The 22,090-nt window shown below is 45.2% G+C and overlaps 1 protein-coding gene across 3 annotated transcripts in view; it reads left to right on the top strand.

The window, feature by feature from the left end:
- The window catches only part of DHX32 (DEAH-box helicase 32 (putative)), a 60,974-nt gene that overhangs the window by 37,297 nt on the left and 1,587 nt on the right, over positions 1-22,090 (top strand). For all 3 annotated transcript variants that reach the window (XM_008057986.2, XM_021712305.1, XM_021712304.1), the window contains 7 exons: positions 1,391-1,636; positions 3,204-3,303; positions 3,394-3,552; positions 17,785-17,976; positions 18,636-18,785; positions 20,363-20,550; positions 21,437-21,618. In XM_008057986.2, the coding sequence (XP_008056177.1) occupies positions 1,391-1,636; positions 3,204-3,303; positions 3,394-3,552; positions 17,785-17,976; positions 18,636-18,785; positions 20,363-20,550; positions 21,437-21,618 (1,217 nt within the window). The remainder of the gene's footprint in view (positions 1-1,390; positions 1,637-3,203; positions 3,304-3,393; positions 3,553-17,784; positions 17,977-18,635; positions 18,786-20,362; positions 20,551-21,436; positions 21,619-22,090) is intronic.

The raw sequence follows: 22,090 nt of genomic DNA, 5'->3' as shown, positions 1-22,090 counted from the left end.
CCTTGTAAGGCTTAGCAGCAGGAGGTTCCCTTTAATTTCTAAGCTGTCCTCACAGGACATGTGCAGTAAAATGAAGTGATCAGAATTATACAGGTGGAGAAATAGTTTTGTTTGGATTACTCCAGTTGCGAATTTTCACTTATGATGCTGAACAGGCATGCTGTTTGCTAGGCCAAAAAAAACCTGCCCCAAGTAAGCCAACTCTGTGCAGAGAAGGGAAGTGTCCGCAAGAGAACGAGCCTGTGTAGCACTCACGTGAAACCCAGCAGCGCGGCCTCTAGTCTGCTTCCTAGGAGCCTCTCAGCACATCAGGAAACATTTACAGACAGCTCACCCAGTTCTCAGAGATCTGTGATGCCCTGCTGTTTTCCTAGGCAGGTCTGTCTTCCTACAAAACCCTTGGGTTAATTCATTCCAATTCTATAAATGGTGTGAAAATGAAGGAGACCTGGCCTGGGAAAATGGAGGCTGGAATCAAGTCGTAAAAAGTATAATAGTCTTTTTTTTTTTCCACCTGAAGTCATCTGTTAACTTAGAGTTTAGTGAAATCTAGTGGATCTAATGAAATTAAATGAGGCGGCTTCCATTTGGTAGTTTGTTGAGGCCCTCAAGAAGATAGAAGTTTGGAGAAAAAAATTACATTAAGTGAATTTATTTTTTATGAGGCTCTAAAAAATTAGAAATAGAAAAATACTATCGAAAATGCCTTACATTTTGAGTGTTTTGTACCAATTACTCATATGTAGTTTTATGGCAAATAATTTACCTTTTTTTCAGGATATTTGACTATGAAACATTTTTAAAGGATATGTTTATATTATGCAGATGTTTTAGTAGCAGTAATTATTTTCTGCCTATTTTGTTGCATCTCTGCTATTTTTAAGTGCTAAGGGTCAAGATAATTTTTTAAATGACCCAAATGGAAATGATTATGGAGTATGTTTGTACATGTGCTTTCATAGGAAATTGAGAGATTGTTGTATAATCCTTAGTTCTGCTACAGTTCAAGCACAATGAGGTATTATCATTGATGTGAGAATAACTTTTGTTTACCTGTCATTGTTAATGGGTATGAAAAATTGCATCAGGCTAGAAAAACAGCAAGACAAATGCATAAAGGCAAAGATAGTAATGTTTCTCAAGAGGAAAAGCATTTTGGACTAAAAGCGATGAAATTGTTTATAAATCATATTTGACTTCTCCAAAGAAATTTCCTCATCCAGTCACGTCTTCTTTCCTTGTTGAAAGATACAACACATAGGCATTTCTTTCCCGGTGTGCATTGAGTAGTGCTGCCTAAAATGGCATTTAATTCAGACATTGTTAGAAAGTACAGTTGTCTGTATTGTACTTTTATTCTCATGGATGATTTTTCTGTTTTTTACTTTAGGATATTGAAAAAGCCTATGAAATTGTCTATCAAGAAGGATCTAAACTAAACCCAGATCTTGGAGAACTGGTGGTTGTTCCTTTGTATCCAAAAGAGAAATGTACACTGTTGAAGCCAATTGATGAAACAGAAAAAAGATGCCAAGTCTATCAAAGAAGGGTGGTGCTGACTACCAGCTCTGGAGAGTCTTTGATCTGGAGCAACTCAGTCAAATTTGTTATCGATGTGGGTGTGGAAAGAAGAAAGGTAATTACTATCAAGCAGATTAGATTGCTGATGATTGATCAAGCACCAGTTTCTTGAGTCTCTCCCATTTTTCTGACCAGAAAGTGAGAATCTGGGGGTTCTCTGAATTTAGTCATGTGTGCAAAGAAGGATTATTGCAGCCAGTAACGAAAGTCTTGATCACATGTTACTATCTCTCAGTATATTGGTAATCTGGAAAGAAATTAAATTGAGGGGCTAGATGAGAAAGACTTAACTACTAAAGCATAAAGGTGGTGGTTTTCCTTCTCAGTTTTTTTCCTTTAGCCTAAGGTAGTAGCAGAGCAAATTTTTTGGTAACCCTTTTATCAAAGTAATTAGCATCTTGCCCCAGAAAATTTACTAGAAATTAGTTTCAAGTGCACTGATTTTATATTTGGCAAATTTTGGCTTATAACTGAACTGATAAAATTTTCATGCTAGATTTAAAATATGTATAATTTTTTTTTTTGAGTTGGGCGTCTCACTCTGTCACCCAGCTGTCACCGTAGTCTCGATTATGCCTTGACAAGCTTCTGGACTCAAGCAGTCTTCTCACCTCAGCCTCCTGAGTAGGTGGGACTACAGGCGTGCACCAACATGCCTGGCTAATTTTTCAATTTTTTTATAGAGCTGAGGTCTTGCTGTGTTTCCTAGACTGCTCTTTAACTCCTGGGCTCAAACAATCCTCTCGCCTCAGCCTCCCAAAGCTGGGATTATGGGTGTGAGCCCCCACACCCGGCCAGAAAATATATTTTATCATTACCTTTAAATTAAAAGAATAGAAAACATGAACAGAAAGTATCTCAAACGCCCAGTGACACTGGACTTAAGAAATCATTTGAGATTTGAGATTTGAAAGCCACCTACTCAACATTCGTTCATTTACCGTTATGCGGTGTGGAGTAGTTTTATCCCTCCAGAAGACTATGTGCCTCCTAGACATCCTTGTCTTACTATGACCAAGGAATCTCAGTGGTTATGAAGACTCCTTGGAACCTGCGGAGAGCTATCTTGAATGAATCAGTCCACTGGGAGAGCTTAACTCCGGGCTGTCATTTGCCCCCAGAAACCATCTGTAAGAAAAATCACTTTAGTGCCATACACAGCTTTTGCATTAGCTCTTACGACTAGAAGATCTCCGTCTGTGCTGTAAAGGTGAGGCCACCGTTAAGGGTTACACTGGTGGGTTTGAACAAAACTCTCAAGGCTTCACACAGCACGGCTGGGTGGCAGCCCTTTCGCCACGGTTCCTGTGAGGGTCTGTTGTCACTCACCAGAACAGCACTTTGAGAAGTGACAACACTAGTATTTCGGCAGATGATACACAGGTCCAGTCAATACCGAAGCGACGGTGAAAGCAGGTGACCTTTAAATCCGCTTGTCAAAGCACTTGCCGCTTCCATCTCAAGGCAAGTGAAACACCAATAAATATTGTGCAGTGAAAATGAGTCTGTAGCAGAGCATCTCATGAAGTAAAGGGCTGCCAACAGCACGATCGCTTCAGGTTCGCCGAGCCTGCTGAATCTTGAGTTTCCTTTTGCTAAAGATGCTGTCTTTCCATTTAAAGGTGTACAGCCCTAGAATAAGAGCAGACTCACTTGTCATGCAGCCCATCAGCCAAAGCCAAGCAGAGATACGCAAGCAAATTCTTGGTTCATCTCCTTCAGGTAGCACTATGGACACAAAAACTCAGTGTTGCCAATTCTTGTGTGAAGGCGACACAGAGAGATTAAAGCCGTTTCCTGGGTTTCTTTTAGGAAAACTTTTCTGTCTGTACACCGAAGAATTTGCCTCCAAAGACATGAAGCCCCTTCAGCCAGCAGAGATGCAGGAAGCCAACCTCACCAGCATGGTGCTCTTTCTGAAGAGGATCGACATCGCAGGCCTCGGCCACTGTGACTTCATCAACAGACCAGGTAGCTTGTGCTCGTGTGGCCGCAGGGCATGTGGCCCGAGACTGGTCCGCGTTCCTCTTGCCCGCTTCCGGTCCGAAGAGCAAGGGGTGCTGGGCAGTGCCAGCAAACATGGGGGTGTGGTTTGTACTAAACCGTTTTTCCCCTTAGAGGTAAACACTCGCTGAAGGTAATTTTTTTAAAAAGCCTCCAGGAAATACTTGTTCCGATGGCCTGTCTGCCATTCGACACTGGAGCACAGGGGGACTGGCTGTCCATAAGGAGGGAGGGAGAGTGGAGTATAGAAGTGTAAGGGTGAATCAACAGAGTAGAAGGAGAATTCTCAGAGTTTCTTGAAGGAGACGTTCGTAGGCAAATGGTCCTTTCGTATGAATCGTACTGTCACCTAGGGGACATCCTCTGGAATTTCACTCCTTTGTCATTTAGGTCAAAATTTGATGTGAGGGAAGTAAAGTTGTTAAACTTAGGACGGAGACTTTATCATTCCAGTCTGAACTGTTTTCTCCTGGGGGACTGTGTCCTCCAGTGAGTGCGCTGAGGACTGCCCGCTGCGCTGGAAGAGGTGCTGGCGTTCTTCCCTCTGGTGCACGCCTTGTGGAGACCTTTGTGGCTCCTGCTACCAGAATGCTGAATGAAAGACTAAGGAAATACAAGGCAGGCTGCTTCTACCTCGTCGACCGAGTTGGTGAAGCCACAGGGCAAAGCAATAGCATGTGCTCATGGAAGGAAGCCCAAACAATTACTTCGCCTCATGGTTTCTTCTGCATTCCCAGTTATCTTCTCCAGGAGAAAGCAGTTCAGACTGGAATGCTAAAGTCTCAGTCCTAAGTTTAACAACTTTACTTCCCTCACATCAAATTTTGACCTACATTACAAAAATTTCTTCAACTCTAGAGATGTTGATTATTTAGTTTAAATGTCATCAACTAGCTGATGAGAAAAGCTTGAAAGCAGCAAATTCTCTGCTTATTCTTGTCCATTGAAACATCTGCTTGTCCTCTTGGGAATAAGAAGAACAATAACATTGTATGGTGTTCACTGACAAGTTAAGTCATTTAAGACTTGCAAACCCTGTGAGGTGAATGCTACTATTTTTTCTTTTTTACATAAAAGGAAATGGAGTCAAAGAGAAATTAGGTAAGTTACACAAACGAAGATGGTTAATTTCAAACCCTGACAGTGTGGAGGCAGAGTCATCCTGACCGCTCTGCTACATTGCCTCCTTTAAACATGCCAGAGCCCCACTGGCTCAAACAGTCCTGAGGAGCCTTTCCTGCTCAGTCAGATGCTCCTTGCTAAAACCCAGTCACCAGGGGCCCAGGAACAACCAACAAAGAGAGTCTACTTGGTTCTACCCATCCACCTCTGCTCCCGAGGACTGGAGAGAGCTCTAGTCCCAAGACCAGTGTCGCCAAGCCATCAGACACACTGTCCTTCCACGGCCCACAAGACCCTGGTCACCTCTGGAACCGCTGCTTTGTTCCGTGACTTGCAACTCAGCTCCATTAAAGCTAAGTGGGTATTGCGTTCCCATGTAAAATTCCTCATTTACAGCAGACTCCCCCTTATTCGAGGTCTCACTTTCCGCGTTTTCATTTACCCATGGTCAGCCGTGTTTCAAAAATATTAAGTGGAAAATTCCAGAAATAAACAGTTCCTAAGCTTTAAATTGCACTGTTCTGACTAGCACACTGACTTGGCATCGCACTCCATCCTGCCTGGCACGGGAATCCTTCCTTTGACCAGCCTCTCCATGCTGTAGGCTCCTTTAGTAGCCATCTTAGTGATCAGATCGACTGTCATGGTAAACCAGTGCTTGTGTTCAAGTCTCTCTCATTTTGCTTAGTGTCCCCCAAGCACAAAAGTAGTGATGCTGGCCGTTCAGGTATGCTAAAGAGACTGTTAAGTGCTTCCTTTAAGTGTAAATGTGGAAGTTATTGACTTAATAAGGAGAAGGAAAAAAATCATATGCTGAGGTTGCTGAGATCTTGAGGAATCTTTCATTGGTGAAGTTGTGAAGAAGGAAAAAGAAATTCATGGTAGTTTTGCTTTCGCACATCAGATTGCAAAAGTGACAGCCACAGGGCATGTTAAATGCTTAATTGAAAAGAGGATTAATGGTGGGTAGAAGACATGAATAGAAATATGTTCCAACTGAGGCATGCAGGAAAGAGAAGCCTAAATAAACAAACTTGGGTTTGATACTGTCCATGGTTTCAGGCAGCCACTTAGGGGATCCTGGAACATATCTCCTAAGAATAAGGGGGAGCTCCTGTATTGATTGCCCTTCGGTTGATATTGTATTGGGCTTTATATAAAAGGAACTCCCCTCATTTTTTTCTGTTTTCAGTATGTTTACCAAAGAGTGAATCATGGTCAATAGATTTGGGTGCTCTGGCATCATCACACATGCACAAGAGGGAAAGAGGGTGTACTTCAAATAGAATTTACATAATGGTGTTTTTTTTTTTGCAATGCTTTCCCTTTGATCATTTCCCCCAATGGTACCAATAGGACTTAGAGGCGCTTAAAAAAATACAGATTATTTTAGAGTTACTCTATTAAAAAAAAAATTGGAATAAGCCATTTTTAGTAAGAGGAGGGTTGCCTGAGAATGCGAATAACAAGAGGCGAGAAGGAAAACAGGCCGTGGAGACAGTTTGTCATTGTAAGCGGTGCTGAAGGAGACAGCCCAAGAATTTCAGTGTGGGTGGGCCTGAGAAACAGCAGCATCTACTGCGCAGGCCCCTGACCAGCACCCTGTGAAGTTTTCCCATCTCCTCGGCAGCAATGCTGTGTCTTTCCCTGGAGCCTGTTAAGGAGTTTTGTATCGAGCTCTTCCATTAAACACCTTGACAAATCAATTACTTTTGGAAATTCTTTGAAATCTTAAATTTTCCAAAAAAGATAGGTACTTAAAGGAGCAATAAAATCTTGGAATCGGGTGAGCTCTTGTCTCTTCTAAAATAGATTTATTTCCTCTGTTGCCGTTTCCCACAACTGGAGCTCTTTTCTTACAGTATGAGTTGCAGGTTACTGTCGCACTATAAACACCCATGGCGCCCCTCCCCTGTTTGCTGCCTGTGGTGCCAAATCTGCATGGAAGGATGTGGTGTCTCTGGAAGCTGAGATAAACTCAAGGAGGGTTGGGAGCCTCCGGGGAGGCTGTGTAGGGCAGAAGACTCTGGCTTCTCCCTCTTGGGAGAGCAGGATCTCAGAGCACAGTGTGAATTAGAAGGTTTTCCAGAATGAGAACATGAAGAGCAGGGCAACCCCTTCGAGTCCCCTCCCACCGTGGAAACTTTTCTGTCCTCTCAGTAAATCCTGCTTTCTTAAAAGAAAAAGAAAATGAAGAGCTTGGGAAATACACAGTCAGAAACTAGGAGGCATGCAGGAAAGAGAGGCCTAAATAAAACATATGTAACACAGACCTTGACACTGAGATTCCAACGTGTGTTCTCTGCTAGCTCGGCTCCAAGCAGAAGTCAGCCCATCACCTGGGGAACAGCCAAGGGGTCCCAGTCCTGACTGCCTGGCTCAGAGCGTGGTAGCCAGCTTTTCTAAGAAGTAGTTCCCCCGCCTGAGACGAGGACCTAGCCCCTTTCTAACAAGCTTCAGAAACAGATATATTTGTGATACATGTACCGATCTAAAAAGAGGCAATTGCCAGGGTGGGGCAGGATTGGCAGGAGTGGAATTCTGCTGGGGGGCGGGGGGCACACCTCCTCAACAAGGGTCCCTGCATAATGAACGTTTGTGTACCTAATCCTGAGTTGTACCCTGCATCTTTAAAATTAAAAAAAAAATTTTTTTTTTTTTAAATTAGTATTTTTTATTATGGTTTTGTGGGGTACAGTTAAGGGTTAGGTGTACAATTACGTTTCATTCAGGCACCCTTAAAAAAATTTTTAAATGTCACCCATAGCCACAAACAAACAAAAAATTAAGAAAATAGAAAGGGGTAACTGAAGAAAGAAAGAGTCATAGACTGTGATACGCAGCTGTAAAACATATGTGGCCAACTCGGATCCAACCGTTCTCTTAGGCAGAAAGAAATTCCAAGTGATACGAATGGGGGCAAGTTAGAAAGGGAGCCAGGTGGGGACAAGTGGGGGTGGGGGCTTCAGATAGCTGAGAGGGACTAGGAGATACTGGTGGCCGTATTCTTTCAGCTGTGCTTGCTTTACTTTTGAATCATGAAGCCACCCCCATCCTGACTCTTTCTTTGGTCACTGAGCTGAGAGGAGTCTGGGTGGTGAGGGTCTCTTCCACCGGGGCCCTCAGAGCTTCAGATTGCTTGGCTTTTGTCATTTGTGGATCAGCTACAGTCACTGTTCCAGAAACCTTCCTCTGGAGAACATAGGGGAGGAAAAATGACTTCCCTCCACCCTCCCAGGTTCTTTGGTGGAGCTGCAAATTGACACAAGACTGACTGATAGGAGAAAAACCTTATTTAATTGTGAATGCATGCACAGGAGTCCCACAAAATGTGAGACTGGAAGAAGGGTCAGATGCTTGAAGTTTGTTTGTCTCCTGACAGTACATACACACATCTTGAGCTACAGAAAGGAATAGGGACCAGGGCTTCTGGGATGTGTGGTGGATAAAGGTTGTTTTACGCAGATAAAGTCTTTCAGGTAATAAAAGTTATCTCAGGGTAGCATTTCTCCTGATACATAGGTTTCCTTTAGAGGTGTACTTTTTTTCTTTTTTAACAGAATGACAACTTTTCAGAACTACTCCTGTGTCTGCAGTTTCTCAGAATAGCCAGCTCAAAATCTGCCCCCCAACATTTTATTTGGGGGTGGCATATCTGGTCTCCTCTAGTCATATTTTAGGGTGATATGTTCTGAGCCTTAGCAAGATACACGTTTCATTTTTGAAAACTGCTTTTCCCGTCCTACTGCTCAGCTCTTAGGCCCAGGGCTTGCCCCTAGGCCTCGGCAGCTTGACTTCCTAGGCATCTTGCTCAGGGTAGTAGATGTTTGGGGACTAGAAATGCAGGGAGAGGAGGCAGGCTTGGTGTGTCAAAGACTTTTTTAGAAAGCAAACTAGAAGTGCAGTACTTATGCCTGTGTTTTCCCGATGGTCACCCTCTGTGCTGCTCACTCCATGAGGCTTAAAGCTGATAACTGGGGGACAAAAGGGTTTGGGTAACAATTTATTTTTGTCTCCTGACAATACACACGTAACTATTTTCTGCTGTGCTTGGGGAAACTATAACTACGGATTAACTCTGACTCATCATTTTGGAGGGAGAAAAAAGATACTCGCAGCTGCTACATTTAATTCAACTTATAATTGAAATCCGCACATGCAGCAAACTTGTTACCCTTTTCAGGATGCATGAACCATGTGAAAATGAATTTGGCATAACTAGGCTATGGGCTATTAATTGAATTCCCTTGATCTGGATCTCTTGTTTTTAAATCAGTTTTTTCTTCTTCCTTGGCTGCCTGAAGATTGACCTCCATCATGAATGACATAGTCACTGTCCATTTGGGTCAGGAAGCTCAGGACCAACTGACCACTTCAGTGGAAACAGATGGTCTGAGATAGCTGTTGCCCTGAGAAGGCAATGGTACCTGGACAGGAATTGGGGAAAAACTAGCCAGAATGTACCAGACAACACCAGATGTCATCTTTGTATTCAGAAGCAGAACTCATTTCGGTGGTGGCCAGATGACTGGCTTTGCTATGATCTATGATTCTCTGGAGTACGAAAAGAAAAATGAGCCTAAACACAAGCTGGCAGATATGGCACGTTGGAAAAGACAGTGGCCTCAAGAGAACAGGGTCTCGGGCAGGAAGGGAATGAAGTCAGAGACTGCAGAGGCCAGCGTTGTCACTGGGGAAAGAGGAATTAAAGATTCTGCAGTGGCGTCATCTGTGGTGATGGTGCAGCTCTTTCAACAGAAGATTCCTAGAGCAGTTTCCCAGGACCTTCTGGAATAGTATAGAAGCCCAGCTTGTGAGTAGGCGAGAGGAGTGCACATGCTTGTTTGTAAATCACTGGAAATTCAAGATTCTGCGTCGAAACTCACTAAATGGCCTTAAAATGTTCCTGTCTGTACTCAGGAGAGTGGGAGGAAAAGGCTGCTGACTGCACTCCCCCGTGGCCTTCCCTCTAGCTCTGCCACAGCTCCTCATGTCTACAGTCGGGACCAGTGCCCCCAGACTGCCTTAAGAGTCAAGTGGAGCCGGGCTCGGTGGCTCAGCCTGTAATCCCGCACTTTGGGAGGCTGAGGTGCGTGGATTGCCTGAGCCCGCGGGTTCGAGACCCACCTGGGCAACTTGGTGAGACCTCATCTCTACCATAAAAAAAAAAAAAAAATTAGCTGCATGCCTGCAGTTCCAGCTACTCGGAAGGCTGAGGCGGAAGGATCGCCGGAGCCCAGCAGGTCGAGGCTATGGTGGCTGGGAGCGGCCACTGCACTCCAGTCTAGTGAGACTCCAACACACACACACACAAAGAGTCGAGTGGATATTCTAGCACTGCACTACCAGGAGGCTACAGTCCACGTTTTTAACTTAATGAAGCTTATAGTGTTGTCCGTGTAAAGGACACACAAGACTTATTGCTATAATCAGATGGTGGGAAGGTAGGAAAAAAAAAAAGAGAGGCAAAGATGCTTTGAAGGGATCTTGGAAGCCATAAAGTAAATGATGTTACAGATGATGAAAACAAAATCTGGGAGCGGTTTTAAAAGGCTCAGAATGGAAGTTCTTTTGGCTGTGGATGCTCTTTAGGCTTTTCATGGGTCCGGTGACCATGTGGCTCATCATTTGAGCCGGCATGTTTCTGAGTGAAAGGGGCTGCTGTTCACAATTAGGCTGGGACAAGAGAGTTTGAAGCCGGGCTCAGTGGCTCAGCCTGTAATTCCGTGCTTTGGGAGGCCAAGGTGAGTGGATTGCCTGAGCCCGCGGGTTCAGAGACCCGCCTGGGCAACTTGGCGAGACCTCATCTCTACAATAAATCAAAAATTAGCCGGGTGTGGTAGCGTGTGCCTGTCTTATCCGCTACTTGGGAGGCTGAGGCAGAAGGATTGCTGGAGCCCAGCAGGTTGAGGCTGCAGTGGCTGGGAGTGTGCCACTGCCCTCCAGTCTGGGCAACAGAATGAGACTCCGACTCAGAAACAAAAAAGAGGCTTGAAACAGGCCCCATCCTGGGCAAGCTGGGCATTGGTCACCTGTTTTCAGGAGACTACCCCAGATGCTCGGGCTCTTGAGCTCAGAGTCCCTTTACACAGTGCCCACTGCCAGGGCTCCAAGCTTGGCCCTGCCACTTGTCGGGGGGGCTACTGTTTGGCAAGTTACTCAGTCCTCTCAGTGCCGCCATTTCTTCCTCTCCATATGGGAATAATCAAAGTGACTGTTCCATATAATTGAACCCCCTGGTAACTGACCCCTTAGAAAAATGACTGGCTTACAATAAATGCTGGAACTAGCACTATCATCATTAGATGACTCCTGAGCGCTCAAACACAAGACTAACAGGCCTTAAGCTGCAGAGGCTCCTACAAAGGGGGATTTTAGTGGGTGTGAGAAGCAAATCATGACCCTCAGGTGTTAGCAGACATCACCAGATTGCCTCTGACATGGGCTGGAGCCAGGGAAAGCCATGGTAGATAAAAGCGAGAACACTGGAATTGGAGTCCAGCGTTAGATGTGCAAACACTGGAACCAGGTTCAGTGCTGCAGGCAAAAGGCATGAGTGCAAATCCTCATTTTCCATGTGAGAAACAGCTGCGTGGCCATGTGGCTTTGGCAAGTCACTTGCCTTTTTCCCACCTGTAAAATGAAGGTAGAGTGTTTGCCCTCTTGCATCATGGGGTTATTTACAGGTACAAATGAGATATTTGTGTAGAAGTGCCACGTATACTGTAAAGAGGTAGGAGTTAGGCAAATGCCAGGTTTTATGGCATGTCCTTGTGAAACTAAATAAGACCGAAGCCTTTACTCCCTATTCTCTTTAGAACCAAACTCTTTTTTGTTTGTTTTTGTTATGAGTCAGAGTCTCACTCTGTTGCCCAGGCTGGAGTGCTGTGGCACAATCATGGCTCAGCACAGCCTTGGCCTTAGCTTCCTGTGTAGCTGGAACTACAGGCACAGGCTATCACACTCAGCGAATTTTTTTATTTTTATTTTTTGGTATAGATGTGGTCCCACTGTTGCCCAGGCTGGTCTTGAACTCCCGGACTCAAGCAGTCCTCCCACTGTGGCCTCCCAAAGTGCTGGGATCACGAGCATGAGCCACTGGGCCTGGCCTCAGAACCAAACTCCTAATGCTGTTCTCAGAAGTTCAGGACTCTTTAGGGTCTACGCCACCTCTTGATTCCTCCCTTTCTCCCCGCTGCGGACTCTTCTACCAGTGCCCAAGTCCCAGGCCTAAAATAAATTGAAAGCACAAACTTTATTTGCTCGTTTAGCCCTCCTAGAGGATTACTGTGTTTCTTTACATCTGTCTGTATATGGTATCATATATGTGTATATAATTAATGTATGTACCTGGCATCTAGTAGATGCTGTGTGAGTGTAGCTATTTTTGTTCTTTCCCAGGTTTTGTTCCCATCTTATGGAAGTTCCAGTAGCACTTTGGACACACTCTTTGTCACAGAATGTATTATGTTTAGTGTATATATTAGTCAGCACTCTTCTGAATGCAAGTGCCAGTAACCCAACTCAAAATAGCATAAGCAAAGAGTGAATTATAAGGAAGTTGGGATGTCTTACGAAATCCAGAGTAAGAATGTGGTTGCACATCAGGTATGTCTAAAAACAGGTTTGGGGTGGGACAGTGGCTTACACCTGTAATCCCAGCACTTGGGGAGACCAAAGACAGGAGGATTGCTTGAGGTCAGGAGTTTTACACACGCCTTGGCAACATAGCAAGACTGTTTCTACAAACAATAAAATAACATAGCCAGGTGTTGTGGTGTTCACCTGTAACCTCAGCTACCCAAGAGGCTGAGGCAGGTGGGTCGCTTGAGCCCAGGAGTTTGAGGCTGCAGTGAGCTATGATTGTGCCACTGCACTCCGGCCTGGGCATTAGAGCGAGACCCTGTCAGTAAATCATCATCATCATCATAAATAAGCAGAGATCGAAACAGAGACTTGAACAGTGCCGGCCCTCGGTTTCTCATCTCTGTAAATCTAGGCTCCCTTCCTTCCCTTTCTTTCTTCAGCCTTCGCAGCAAAACCTTAGCTGCTCTCTGCCCTGAACTTTAGGATTTCCAGTGTCAGCTGGAAACTGCCCAGTCTTTCTTGGCCCAAAGTCTGAGACTCCCACAGAAAAGAGTCCTTCCATTTTACCCGGTCAGTGGTGACTGGGGGTTGGTGGAGGTAATGGGGGTGGTTACGGGGCACAAAACCATGCTCCTCTCATTACGGGAAGTGGAGCAGAGGTACAGTGCCTAGAAATGGGATAGTCAGGAGGCCAAACAGCTCTCCAGTACAGCATGGTTATCGATTTATATGGGGGTCTGCACTCCAGACCTTTCACTCCAGAAGAGCCAAGAGCGGGACTGTCCAATGTGTACCTGTCCCAGGGCCTTGCGAGTGCCAATAGCACATGATCCTCATAATGGACTGAGAGCTTTATTCTTATAAGGAAATAACCAACAAATAGCAAACAAAAGTTCTTTAACTGCTTAAACGAAGACCATTCATTGGACAGTCATTTTAAAGCTCATACTTTTCCCCGATTTTTCCAGATTGTTCTGGGATTGCCATCTAACTACAATATTGTGTGAAGGTGTTTTTCTATATTGGTATGGGGGTGGGAAAACCTTCAGCCAGTTCCTGCAGGGACTTGAGCCAAGCTCCTTGGCTGTAAGAACAGTTCCTGTGGGTAGAGACCATTTGTAATTTGTAAAGTGACAGAAGTTTCATAATGCCTTTATTCCTTTTTTTTTTGAGTCGGGGTCTCACTCTGTCGCCTAGGCTGGAGTGCAGTGGCATGCTCACAGCCACTGCAGCCTCAACCTGCTGGGCTCGGGCGATTCTTTTGCCTCAGGCTTCCAAGTACCTGGAACTACAGGCACGCACTACCATGCCCGGCTATTTTTGATTTATTGTAGAGATGAGGTCTCGCCAAGTTGCCCAGTCTGGTCTTGAACCCCTAGGCTCAGGCAATCTTTTCACCTTGGCCTCCCACAGTGCTGGGATTATAGACTTGAGCCACCGCACCCGGCTATATGCCCTTATTCCTGAAGAACAGTGACTTGATATGTGCCCTGTAGAAGGCCCATAGCCTCCTCGAGAAAGTGAGCAAAGGCAGTTGGGTGTGGGAGATTAACTCGGCTTCCTTCTTCCCTGCTTAGTCCTTTCTGAGGCCTGGGCTGACAGGACTGATGTGACTTGCCACAAGAGAAGAAAAGTGTGGGAGGCGCCTGTGGCTGTCTACAGTCCCCTTGTGTTTCCTTCCAGGCCACAAGCAGGAGCAGAGCTGGCATGCGAGGTCCCTGGGCACAGCATAGCTCGGAGGAGCTTCTGCATGCTCCCAGCAGGCTGGGAGGTTAGTGGGAACACTGCCATTGCCGAGAGCCCTGTCTAGGGCAGGGCTGGACACGGAAGGATCTTGGCTTCTGCTGGTGGGCCAGGAGTTGCGAATGTTTCTCTGCAGTTTGCCACTGGAGGCTGCTCTGTCTCTAATACCCTTTTAACTCTAAAGACCCCGATGGAGCCTTCATCCTGTGCCTTTATTAGGAAGAAAGGTGGGAGGACAGGTATCGACCTGGGCTTGGCGGCTGCTTGCCGAGAGACTCCCCTGCCCTGTTCCGCTCCTGGAAATACTTGTCCACCCCAGACAAAAGAAGGCATGATATTCCACTAAGAACATTCCCAGGAATCACTGTAGACTAAAATTTTACCTGTGGGAAAGTATGTATAAAGATATTTGCATACATTTGCATAATACCAGCTACCTTGAAAGGAAATTCAGTGCTTCTGAGTCGTTTTCTGGCAAGTCAGGCAGAAAGTAGGACAGAGGCTGTCACAGCAGAGGAGACCTGGCTGGAGCCCGCTGAGCACCGAGTAGACAGGTTTCCTGTGAGGGAAAGGCGGCCAACCTAGGGTTCCCACCGTTTTGCATCCAAAACTTCGGCATACATTCGAAGAGCAGGAAACACACTGCGTGAGGCTGTCGGTTCTGGAAATGACACAGCAGTCTTGGCCGCCTCATTTGGCCTGTGCTTGTGCTCAGTTAGCACTGCATCGGCCCCTCCTCTGCTGCTGGCAGTTCAGTGACCTCTTTGTGACCAGCCTTTCTGCTGATGCAGAGCGTGTACTGGAATGAAAATGCAGACAAGTATCGGCGCTTGGCATTTGGGGCTCCATGGGCAAAGGACACACGGAACAGTAAAGAAATGCCGTGATTATGGCCCTTCAAATGACTGAGTGATGGCCTGGGGGAGGCATGCAGCCTTGCAGTGAACCATTCCGTAGGGAGTACAGCTGCCATTGGTAGGGAAGCTGAATAAAAAGGATGTCTGATTCATTGTGAAGCTGCCTTCAGAACAAAGCAGTCTGATTCCAGACTGCTGTGAAGAAGAGGTCTCACACTCTTAAACATTTACATTCCATTTGTTAGCATTATTTACCTTGGATTACACTTAGGCAGCTCTGTCATAAAGAACCCTCGTCTAAACTCTTTTCTGCTTTTTGGCCAAGACAATTTTAGGGGCCACATTAGGGAGGTATTTTCAAATGCAAAATGTAATATTAGCAAATCTTATGTATTTATTAACATTCCCTCACCTGTGTAATCTGCATTCATGAACTCGTTCTTTCCAATAAAACCCCAAGAACCTCTCTCCTCTTCTGTGAGTACCGGGAGCAGAATCATGAAGTCTTTCCTGTTCCTAACTCTGTGTGCTGCCAACTCCACTCCAGGGCATAAAAACGAATAGTAGGTGCTCTTTGGGGATAGAGCCTGGCTGTCAAGCCAGATGCGTATAGGGACAATTGCCAAAGATCTTGTAACCTAGAATGCAGCGGTTTTGCTGGCTTATGGAAACTGGTCTCTAAAGAGCACTCAGTAATTAAGTTTGTGCTCCCAACCCCTTCCTGCTGTGTCGAAGATGCTTATTTCCAGGGCTGCGTCTTGTACTGTCCCCAGCAGATCGGTTGTGACGTTTCATTTCACACCTCACTGTTGGCATTCTGGAACTTTTTTTTCTAAGTAGTCCATCTGTTTTCTTCCCAGGATTGTGACTTCGCAAGGTCTCATCTTTGCCAATATAGTCCAAGGGTCCCCAAGAATGAACAAATAGGATATTAGTGCTTTATGCCAGCACCCAGGCAGGACAGGAATAACCTTGAGAAGCCATGAGCTTCTGCTCAGTTTTAAATCTTGATGGGCAGCCAGCACTTTGGGAGGCTGAGGTGAGAGGATCGCCTGAGTCCCCAGGCTCAAGACCTGCCTGGGCAACTTGGTGAGACCCCATCTCTACAATAAATAAAAAACTTAGCCGGCCATGGTGGTGCACGCCTGTAGTTCCAGCTACTTGGAAGGCTGAGGCTGTAGGATCACCAGAGCACAGCAGGTTGAGGCTGCGGTGACCATAAGCATGCCACTGCACTCCAGCCTGGGTGACAGGGTGAGACTTCAACTAAAAAAAAAATCTTGATGGGAAAATTCAGAAACAATAGGGAGATTCAACATATATTCTCCCATGGATTAAAGCTGTGCTTCAGTCCTCCAGCAGATGTCTAGGCTCTCTGCAGATTTCCCTAGGGTGGTTTCTTATGACTCCCTCAGTCCCTGACACTTGCTTTTCTCAGTCACCGATCTTTTGCTGCAATGGCTATATCAGAGGTTGAACTCACATCTGTCACTTGGTCTGCTCTCCTCCAGCGGGAATAGAGATGCAGTGAGTTGCATCGCAGCCTCGGTGAGTCATGTCTCAGACCATGGCCTTTCTTAATGCTTTCCAGTTGTCCTGACAGGAATGGAGGGATTTTACCAAACTGGAGCTTGTGGCTGGGCTTCTGACTTACTCAGTTTGCCTAATAGCTTAATGGTCAAAGTTTGGACAGCAAATAAGTAAGTTTTTACTATTTGTTACTTTAAACTCCTAGATGCAGACAGGCTAAATTACTTCTTAGGTCCGCATGGTCTTCAATTCCCACCCGTCCTGCACGTATTAGAATTGAGGCAAATGAAAGCAATCTAGTGTTTCCCGTAAATCCTTCAGTTTGGGGGTAGAACAATACAGCAGCTTTATGCTGCGTGCTTTGCTTCTTTGGCCTTTATTGCTAGACCAAGTATCAGACAGGTGGAAAAACACATAGTTATTTAAATATAGCTTTCTTCCACAAGAGCAAAGAGTGGATTTCTTTAAATAAATGGATTTTTAAAAGTTGGAGATTAAGCATATATAATAAATACCACATCATTATCAATGTTACATAAACTTAAAAGAAATAAAGGGATAGAGAAAATTACCTTGCCGCTATTTGCACTGGCAAATAATTCAATTAGCATCTGAGTTCCAGGTCTGTTATGATTAATTTTTCTCTATATTATGCAATGTATTATCCCGCTTTTCATGCCTCATAATTTTTTATTGATGTTAGACATTGTACATTTTACTTTGCTGGGTATTCTTGAGCTGTGTCCTCAGATGCAGCGTGATCCTTTCCTGTCTTGCTGTGTAGATGCATCAGGTGGCCCTGAGCAGGGCTCATCTAGAAGCACTTTTTCCCTTCTGTTTCCTGTCCAGGGGCCCGTAAATCATGAGGTTTTCATCCAGCGGGTAGGAACAGACCCTACCCTAGGTCCTTTGTGAACACCGGTCCCTTTTCCTTCTAATCCACTCACGTGGCTTCCTCTGGCCTGGGGTGTTTCCTGACACACATGCACTGATTGGTGCTCTGCTGCCTAGCTGAGGGAGCTCTCTCGGGTGCTGTGACCTGCGAGTTCTGGTCACCTTAGTCTCCCTGGACCCTTGGCATTGTTTTCATACTGCAAGGAATCTGGCAGGCTCCACCCGGGCTCCCCTCTCTACACTGCAACCTGGAAACTTTCAGAGCATTAACTGGACAACCATAGGGCTCACCTTCTGAGTGTCCCCCCTCAGGAATCACTGTCCTTCACTGCCTGGTGTTTGGTGTCTTGCAAACTGTTATTTCACATATTTTGTCCATTGCTTGTTTCACGCAGAAGAGAAAATTTGGTACCTGTTACTCCATCTTAGCTGTATGAGACCCTGATTATATTTTTTCCTTTCCTAGCACCAGAAAGTTTGATGCAGGCATTGGAAGATTTAGATTATCTGGCAGCACTCGATAATGATGGCAATCTCTCTGAATTTGGAATCATCATGTCAGAGTTTCCTCTTGATCCACAACTCTCCAAGTCAATCTTAGCATCTTGTGAATTTGACTGTGTAGATGAAATGCTAACCATCGCTGCCATGGTAACAGGTACTCCTCAATGACTGTTCTTTTATATTGCAAATCTGCACCAGGTATAGATTTGAATTAGATCCATTTGAAATTATATTTCCAGGAGTGTATAGCAGAGTCAGTGATCAATTCATTTAACCTTCTGAAATGAGAGTATTTCAATCGATTAAAAGGAAAAATTACCTTAATATGAAAAATCTAATTCAAAATCCAGTGAATCTTTCCATCAGACATGTGAAAGCATCCCGAGTTTGCCGTTCCTGAAGTAAACAGTGCAGATCAAGTCTTCTCCTACCAGCATCATTCTTCCTGGCTTATATGTTTTAATTGATTCTAATACCGGCAGATCAGATCAAATGCTATTATGCACTGGAAGCACAGTTCTAATCTCCCTCCTGGGTCTGGGCCTCCCAACACCCCGGGTTCTCCCTGCTCCCACTGGAATACGGGCAGGATAGTAACTATGTTAAGCAGATGTTATAAAGCAAGCATACCAAAAAAGGAAAGAATTAGCATGATTCACTCTGCGTTTGACTTCTAAGTAAACAAGAATCACTTTATTCATTCAGAGGATGGAGACAGGAGCGGTCCCACAGACAGTCATGACCCCTCCCCTCTGCATGTTATGTTGCGCGAAATGTCTTCATTGTTGCTATATGACCTTTTGCGTTTTAAAGCTCCAAACTGCTTTTCGCACCTGCCGCCTGGAGCTGAGGAGGCTGCATTGACTTGCTGGAAGACTTTTCTCCATCCTGAAGGAGATCACTTCACCCTCATCAACATTTACAAGGCCTACCAAGACACAACTCTGAATGCTGCCAGTGAGCGTAAGTGAATGTCCGGAAATGACCTACTCGTTCCCCCTTCCTTTCCCCAAACAAGGTTAAGTTCTTGGGAGTCACTCATCAAACACTTCTCCAGCCCCACTGGCCACGTGAATGTGAAGGCACTCCCGGCCCCAGCGTGCCCGTAGGTCCCTGAGGCGCAGGGCGCGCTCCTCCCGCTCCACTGTGGCGTGCTGCCACGGCTCGCCGGCATCTCCAGAGCCAGCTCTCTGCTCAGTCATCCTTCACCGTAGCTTCTTGGGCATGAGCACAGGAGAACGCAGGAGAACAGCTCTGTACTTTGTGCCATGTGGGCCTGAGGAGGAAGACAAGGCACGGATATTTTACATGCCTGCTGGATCCGAGTTGTATTGTGCGCCTTCCGTGTCACAGCACATTTACTACCCACCCGAGAGATTCCAGGACTTAACACCTGTGCAGAACAGACTAGTGCGGGAGGGTAGGCTGCAGAGAGAGCAGAGGATGTCCAAAAAGCAGGATGGTGTGTGTCGAAGCATCGCGGCAAGTCCTGTGTCTTGTGAAGGACTGTCACAGCAGGGTGCCCGGTGGGAAGCAAACAGGAAGCTCCTGTGCAGTCAGAGACCAGAGAGTCTCCAGGACAGAGGGCAGAGCAATGTGGCAGACGACAGAGCTGCCCGAGGAGGGCAGCCAGCAGTCCTTCCTAAAAGGAAGATTTTTCTCACCTCTGTCTTCCATGAAGTATCTTTTGCTCTGAAGGATGGTGTGAAAAATATCTGAAGTGACATGGAAAATATGACAGCAATTTGAAAGGCAGTGGAATCGTATAAAGAGCAAGGAGTTAGTGTTTCAAAACTAAGAAAAAGTTGTCAGAGGAGCCAGAAAGTACAAGGGAATTTGGTGGCATCTTGTGAGAACATGCAGAATGGGTAGACTTGTTGATCCAAGAGGGCCTAAGTGAATAGCAGAGTTAAACAAGAGTCTTCTGCCCACTGCCAAGGCCATGTGCGTTCCCAAGTCCATCTTAAGTAATTACAGATGGCAAGAAAGAATAACTTCAAACTGAACAGGTACCTGAATCGTGATACAAAAGTTGCAGCCAGGGTAGAGAGATGAGCTTAACTATAACATAACTCCCAAGTCAGTCTAGTAATAATCCTTTTCTTATCATTAAATATGAGATATTCTGAGATCAGAGGAATTTATATTGGAGGCTTTTTTCTGCCAAGTTTGATTAAATGGACCCACGAACATGAGCCAAAATGTAGACCTTACACAATTGTCTCTACCCCTTATGAGCTACAGATCAAGACAGAGACACCTTCAGTCAGCATTAGAGTTTCCACAGTTAGCTGGAATCACGGAACCTCAGTAGGCGAGGTGGGTGGTGTCAGTGGCACCACACCCCTTCCTGGCAGTGCCCTAGACAGCTGACATTACAGCCACCAGAGATCCTTATCTGTGCTGCCTTCCTACGGCTCGCTTACGTGGCCTTTTCAGGAGCGGAGCATGTACAGCATCTTCTTAGCCGGCACCTTCTGGGCTCTGTAGAGCTGATGACAGCTCGTTTGTAAATAGCCTTGTGCTCTTCTTCCTCCTAGACTGTGTTGAAAAGTGGTGTCACGATTACTTCCTCAACTGTTCTGCACTCAGGATGGCAGATGTTATCCGAGCTGAACTCTTAGAAATTATCAAGCGAATTGAGCTTCCTTATGCAGAGCCTGCGTTTGGCTCCCAGGAAAACACTCTCAACATAAAGAAAGCTCTTCTGTCCGGCTACTTTATGCAGGTAAAAAGGAGAGGGCTGCCTTGGCATAGGCTTCCCTGCATTCCACACATTCGGGACATTCTGTCAGGAATCTCTCACTCAGGGAGATGGCTGTATTGATGTTAACGTTAAATAAAACTGAAAATCCATGTCTGGTATTTAAATAAAGACTTGCTATTTAAATACACTTCCTCTCAAGGGAATAAAAGGCCAGGCCAGAATATGTTAACTTTGTCCAAAAGGACAAAAAATCTTCTTCATTACAGAAAGGAAGCAAAGCATCAGATATAGTCTCTCATCTCACCTGTTTGTGAACAGCTCGATTTAACTGGCGATACTGACGACCAGCAAATAAAAGTACTGTACTGTCTCATTTGTTTCTTCTCCAAAGGAAAAGCTGGCTAATGTAGCTCCTTTAAAGTAACGCATATTACAGAAGTAGGTATGCTCTTCACATCACAGGATGAGAAGTATTGCAGTTTTCTGCAAAAACTCTAAAGTAGTCTTAATGGAGAAAAAAGACATTTCAGCATAGATTAGCTTATATGTAAATAAAGCTTCTTACATCACAGGGTTATTTGTGAGCTAAACATCAAGTATAAAGAGCTTGCCATGTAAGTGTATGTCAGCTACAGTATGGCAGGTAATGTGCTAAGCTGTATTTCGTGACCAAACTTAACCTTACAGCTACATTGTTCTAGCAGAGTTAGTTAGCATCACTGTCTCAAAGTTTTGGAACACCATGTTTATAAGGCTTATTTTCTACATCTGAAAATAGAAACATGGGTGGCAATTTTTAGTTTTAACAAAACGGTATGAAATACCTTGGAATGTTTTCAACAAACGTGTTTGCCTACTGTCTCCCTATTAACGCAAACCCTTTTTTCTTTAAAACTCTGCCTTTTAGATTGCTCGGGATGTTGATGGATCAGGTAACTACTTAATGCTGACACATAAGCAAGTTGCTCAGCTGCATCCCCTGTCTAGTTACTCCATCACCAAGAAGATGCCAGAGTGGGTCCTCTTCCATAAATTCAGCATATCTGAGAACAACTACATCAGGATTACCTCAGAAATCTCTCCTGAACTGTAAGTTCAATGGAGGAGAAAGGGGTTTCTTTTGAATTCACACTTGTAAGGATAAATGACAAATACGGCTTTTATTACATTTTCTGGTATAGACATTTATACTAGTACCCATTTTAATTCATATCAAGAATATCAACTAAGGGCAGGTCCCTGTGGCTGATACCTAAGAAACGTCCCTGCCAGTGAGATTACAGCATGAAGAGAAGATGGTGGAAAAAAGAAAAACAAAGTACCATGTATATCTTTTGAAGCTGGTGGTCTCACTGTTGCCCAGGCTGGAGTGCAGTGGCATGATCACGGCTACCACAGCCTCGACCTGCAGGACTCAGATGACCCTCCCACCTCAGCCTTCCAAGGAGTTGGGACTACAGGCTTGCACCACCACACCCAGCTAATTTTTTGGTTTATTGCAGAGACAAGGTCTCACCATGCTGCTCAGGCTGGCCTCGAACCCTTGGGCTCAGGCAATCCT

The sequence above is a fragment of the Carlito syrichta genome, unplaced genomic scaffold, assembly GCF_000164805.1.
Source record: "Carlito syrichta isolate Samal-C Ts95f unplaced genomic scaffold, Tarsius_syrichta-2.0.1 Scaffold303179, whole genome shotgun sequence".
NCBI classification, from domain to species: domain Eukaryota; kingdom Metazoa; phylum Chordata; class Mammalia; order Primates; family Tarsiidae; genus Carlito; species Carlito syrichta.
Note: the sequence above shows the minus strand (reverse complement) of the source record. Positions and strands in the feature narration are given on the sequence as shown.